We start from the raw sequence: 4,341 nt of genomic DNA on the forward strand, positions 1-4,341 counted from the left end.
TCTCCTTCGCTTGTTAAAACTTTTGGCAAGAACAGTGGAAGAACACGGGAAGAGAAATCGCGATACCGAGCCCCCGTCCACTTCCCGTCGCCCATCTCCTTCCTCCTTCTTCTCCGATCAGCCATAGAGCAGCGTCATCCGAGCTGCGTTGGACGAGCGCCGACCCTCCGCATGAACCCTAAACCCTATTCCTCCTTTCCTCAGTTTGCGCGGGCGCCGGCGACAGCTTCTCTTCCGCATCCACAGAAGATCTGGAGATAGTGCCGGTGCCGATTGAGGGAAGCCCCTAACCCTAATTTTAACCCTAGTTTTTCATTTGTTTCCTTTAATCTGTTGTTAGCTAGATGAATCATCAAAACCCCCATTATTTATGCTCTTGTTCTTGTTTTCGATTTGGTTTGATTTCATATAACACTGTCATTGATGGGCTCTCCAAAGTTGGAAACACGAAGAAGGCAGTTGAGCTTTTAAAGGAGATGCTGCATAAGGGACTTCGTCCTGACGTGATTACCTTTGCTTCTCTAGTTGCCGGTCTAAGTAGAGAAGGCAAGGTCACTGAGGCAATCAGTCTATTTGAGGAGTTGCAGAAGATAGGCATCGCACCCAATGCCATTATATATAACTCAATCATTTTGGGGCTATGTAAATTGCAGCAGACTGTTCGTGCCATTGATTTCTTTGAATTACTTTTTGAATTGTGTTCTAGAGGAGTTGTGAAGAAGAAGGTGGTAAATGTGATTTCTAATACATAGATAAGAATTCTTCCTCGAGATTTAGAATGAGATTTTGGTGAACTCTGTGGACTCGATGTTCTTGATAGTTGGTTTCGATTTGAATTGGATGAGATTTTGTTGATGTTTTATTTGTTGGATTGATTGTAATGTAACTGAATGATGCAAGTGGATAGCATGAAGTGTAGCCGGTTGGAATCAATACTTTGTTGTTTGATTTATGTTGCAAAAGTGTTGGTGGTGGCTATAATCTGTTGGATCTTAGGTATGAATGAAATCATGGTATACCATGGAATATTGAGAATGCTTAGATCTATGTGCACGAAATACCTCAACTTAGAAATGATATAGATAATGTTGACACAGGAAAAGGGTGACATTAATCTTGCTATACAACTTTATCAAACAGCCCTCAAGGTTTGTTTCCTCCACTGAGACTTCTACTATGTTCTTATTTGTTGGCTATTTTTCTGCCTTTTGTCTCTTCACTTAATAGTCTCACAGTATTTTTCACTAAATATGTGAATGTAAGTTGGCAGATTCATGGGTCTGAGTACAAGTTACTGGATGGCTATCAGTACAAGGTTACTGCTTGGATTACTAAATGGTATAAGTGGACCAATAAAGGTAGTTGTTCATGTTGTATCCTTGACTTCATATAAATGAATTCATGCATATTGTGAATGACAAGCAAATATTGAACAATTTTTCAGGCTTATTCTGTGGAAGTTTGTAGAGAAGAACATCAATCTCTTGGAGTATCTCTTGTAATTTTTTTGTCCACGATTTGTTTCAACATTGATTAATTTTCTTTCATGCATCTTTCAGAAAATTGCTCATGGGTGTTTCTATTTTCAGGTATCCACAGCATGGGGCATAGGCTTGATCATTGGCCCTGCGCGCTCTGGGAGGTTTTTTTGGCTCAGGTGATAATTGCTTTATTTAACGACATAGTAATAAGAATTGTGATATGCATAACTTTCTTGCAAACTATATCAAACAATAACCTTCTTGCATAATTTATCAATTAGAGTAACATTCTTTTCCCCTACGTAATCCACAAATAGATGATGGAAGCCATCTTTCTTTCTAATTATTATGTCACTTGAGCTCTTTCATGGCTTGTGCTAACACTTCAAACTTTTGCTGTAGTCCTACTCTTTGCAAGAACCAATACTGCTGAAATGGCAAAACTAGAACTCAAAACATGATCTTCTAGACTTGCAAAAAGGTTTCAAATTATGCACGAACCAAAATCATTTATTCAGATTATTTTAGCAAATTTTCAACTTGAAACTAATGTTCTCTTTTACCTCATTATATTATTTATACTTATGTTGTGATTTTTGGTGTGGTGTCAGCCTACAGAAAAATATCCCAAAATATTTTCTCAAGATTCTTTCTTTGCAAGGTACAAACACATGACCTTCATAGCTTAAATTTCTTTTCCTTTAATATTTGGACGTAATCAGTGTATTACAATATTTTGTAGGTTTCCTTACTGTTTGCCTTGCACTTGGAGTTTTTATAGCTTCTTTGTGGCTTCCAGTAAGTTAACTTTTATTTAGTCCAAAATATACCAGCAAAAATATTTGTTTGTTTAAGATTTGCTAAATTGATGACTCCCTCAAATAATTGCATAGGAGACACTGCACAAGCATGATCCCCAAAACATGGGGATGTAGCAACTGAAGATGTAGAAACATCTTAGAAACAAATTTTTAAGACCTGTAGGTTATCATGCATAGCTAATCATCTTGTGTGTAAAACAGTTGAATTTTTTGAAAATTGTTATTTATGTTAAGTTTTTTGAAAATTGTCATTTTGCAAAGTCAGTGTTGATTGCTTTTCCAATTAACTTAATCTATGTGTGTTCATAGTTCAAGGCAGCTGAGTACATTCGGGGAGAAATTGATGAGGTGCGTTCCGAGGTGGCAGAATGTATACAAAATCATATTTATGAGTAGGTATGGAATGCTGATCTCCATAATTCCATTTATTTGCAATCAAGATATTTATTTGTGATTCAAAGTTCATTGTGTATAATTCTTAGGTGCTATTATGTCCATATTTTGGATAAGTTAGTATTATCTTTTGGTAGGCTGGTCTTTGGCAGATGGACCTGCTGTTACTTGGTGATGCACCTGTTGCGATTCTATTTTGCTGCTAATGTTGTGATGCACCTGTTCTATTTCTGCTGCTGTTGGACATTATTCTGTTGCGTTGAAACCTTTGTTATGGACCTGCTGCTGTTATGGAGCTTCTATGTTGGAAGTTGTAACTTGAATTTGTACCTTTATGTTATGGACCTGATGCTACAACTTTTGTATAAGTTGTATGTTATGGATATGTGTTATGAACTTGTATGTTATGAACTTGCTGTAACAATGGTTTTTGTGTAAATATAAATTGTATGTTTTGTATGTGATTTAGTAAATTTTGTAGCCAATGGTTTTGTATTTACAAAATATATTATTTCTTATTTACTGTTAAAAAAAAATCAAAAGACAACGCTTTTAAAAACGTTGCAAATCCCAAGCAATTTGTAACAAAATTACAACGCTTTTTAACCGTTGCAAAATGTGTTGTCATACCTATTAAAAACAACGTTTTTAAAGCGTCGCAAAAAGCGTTGTAATATTTACAACGCTTTTTCTGCGTTGCGAAGGTGTTGTCGATGTTAACAAAGACAACGCTTAAAAAGCGTTGTCGTTGAGGGACCCCTTTTACAACAGGGCCTCTTACAACGCTTTTTACCCCACAAAGACAACGCGTTTTTCGCGTTGTCTATTAACATTTTTCTAGTAGTGTCTCTAGCTCTTTGATCACTACAACGACCCACCACCACAAGCTTGAACTCCGCATACAGTGATGCATAACGAGCACCGCCATCGTGCATGCAGTCATAGCACTCACCACCGTCTTTATCACCGCCACCTTCCCTATGATTACTAGAGCCCGTCCTAGCGGATCCAAGGAGCCGCAGCCCACCTCCCAATTGACACAACAATCGAGGATCAAAGCTCCACCTTCTAAGATCCTTTCGTAGGATATCAAGAAAGAAATTGAAGCAGCTATAGTAATTGAAGTTGGTAAATTAGTTGACATGGAGTTTGAGATAACAAATTGTCTAGGCATATGGACTAAAAAGGGGGATATTGTTAAAGAGCTAGCTGGCTTCCCTTGTTTTCTTTCATCCACGAGAATGCCTTTATTTAAATCACATTAATCTACTATTTCTTTGGTTTCATTATTTGAAATCTCTATTTGTATTTGCTCATATCCTTCGACTACAATCGAAGTATTTATATTTTTTATATCCTTGGATAAATCTGTTTGCTACTGCATCATGTCTATTGAAGCTAAATCATTTGAATGGGCAATAAAGTTCTGGACAAGGTTTGGTACTTTCTTTGAAGAAGAAGCCTCCTGTACAATGGAAGTGTTGGCGCATCCGGAAGCATTGACAAGGGCTTGATTGTGCAACCCACCAACATTAGCGCTGAGATAAAGAATTGGATTATCAATTATTTCATCGACAACTTCATCCTCGTCGTATATTGGTTCACTAGTTGACTCAATCTCATCTTCATCATGATGAATAAATTGG

General features: G+C 37.1%; 1 protein-coding gene across 1 annotated transcript; it reads left to right on the plus strand.

Moving 5' to 3' along the window:
- Positions 1–733: 733 nt before the first annotated feature.
- On the plus strand, positions 734–3,101 carry LOC141835372 (protein ZINC INDUCED FACILITATOR-LIKE 1-like). The gene is made up of 8 exons (XM_074722821.1): positions 734–1,148; positions 1,271–1,358; positions 1,445–1,498; positions 1,590–1,657; positions 2,093–2,142; positions 2,224–2,279; positions 2,612–2,698; positions 2,833–3,101. The coding sequence occupies exons 2-7, from the start codon at positions 1,275–1,277 to the stop codon at positions 2,696–2,698; spliced, it is 399 nt and encodes a 132-aa protein (XP_074578922.1). The 5' UTR covers positions 734–1,148; positions 1,271–1,274; the 3' UTR covers positions 2,833–3,101.
- The last annotated feature ends 1,240 nt before the right edge of the window (positions 3,102–4,341 follow it).

This window comes from Curcuma longa, chromosome 9, assembly GCF_044706935.1.
Source record: "Curcuma longa cultivar G26 ecotype Majalengka, Jawa Barat chromosome 9, ITB_CL_G26_1.1, whole genome shotgun sequence".
In the NCBI taxonomy this organism is placed as follows: Eukaryota; Viridiplantae; Streptophyta; class Magnoliopsida; order Zingiberales; family Zingiberaceae; genus Curcuma; species Curcuma longa.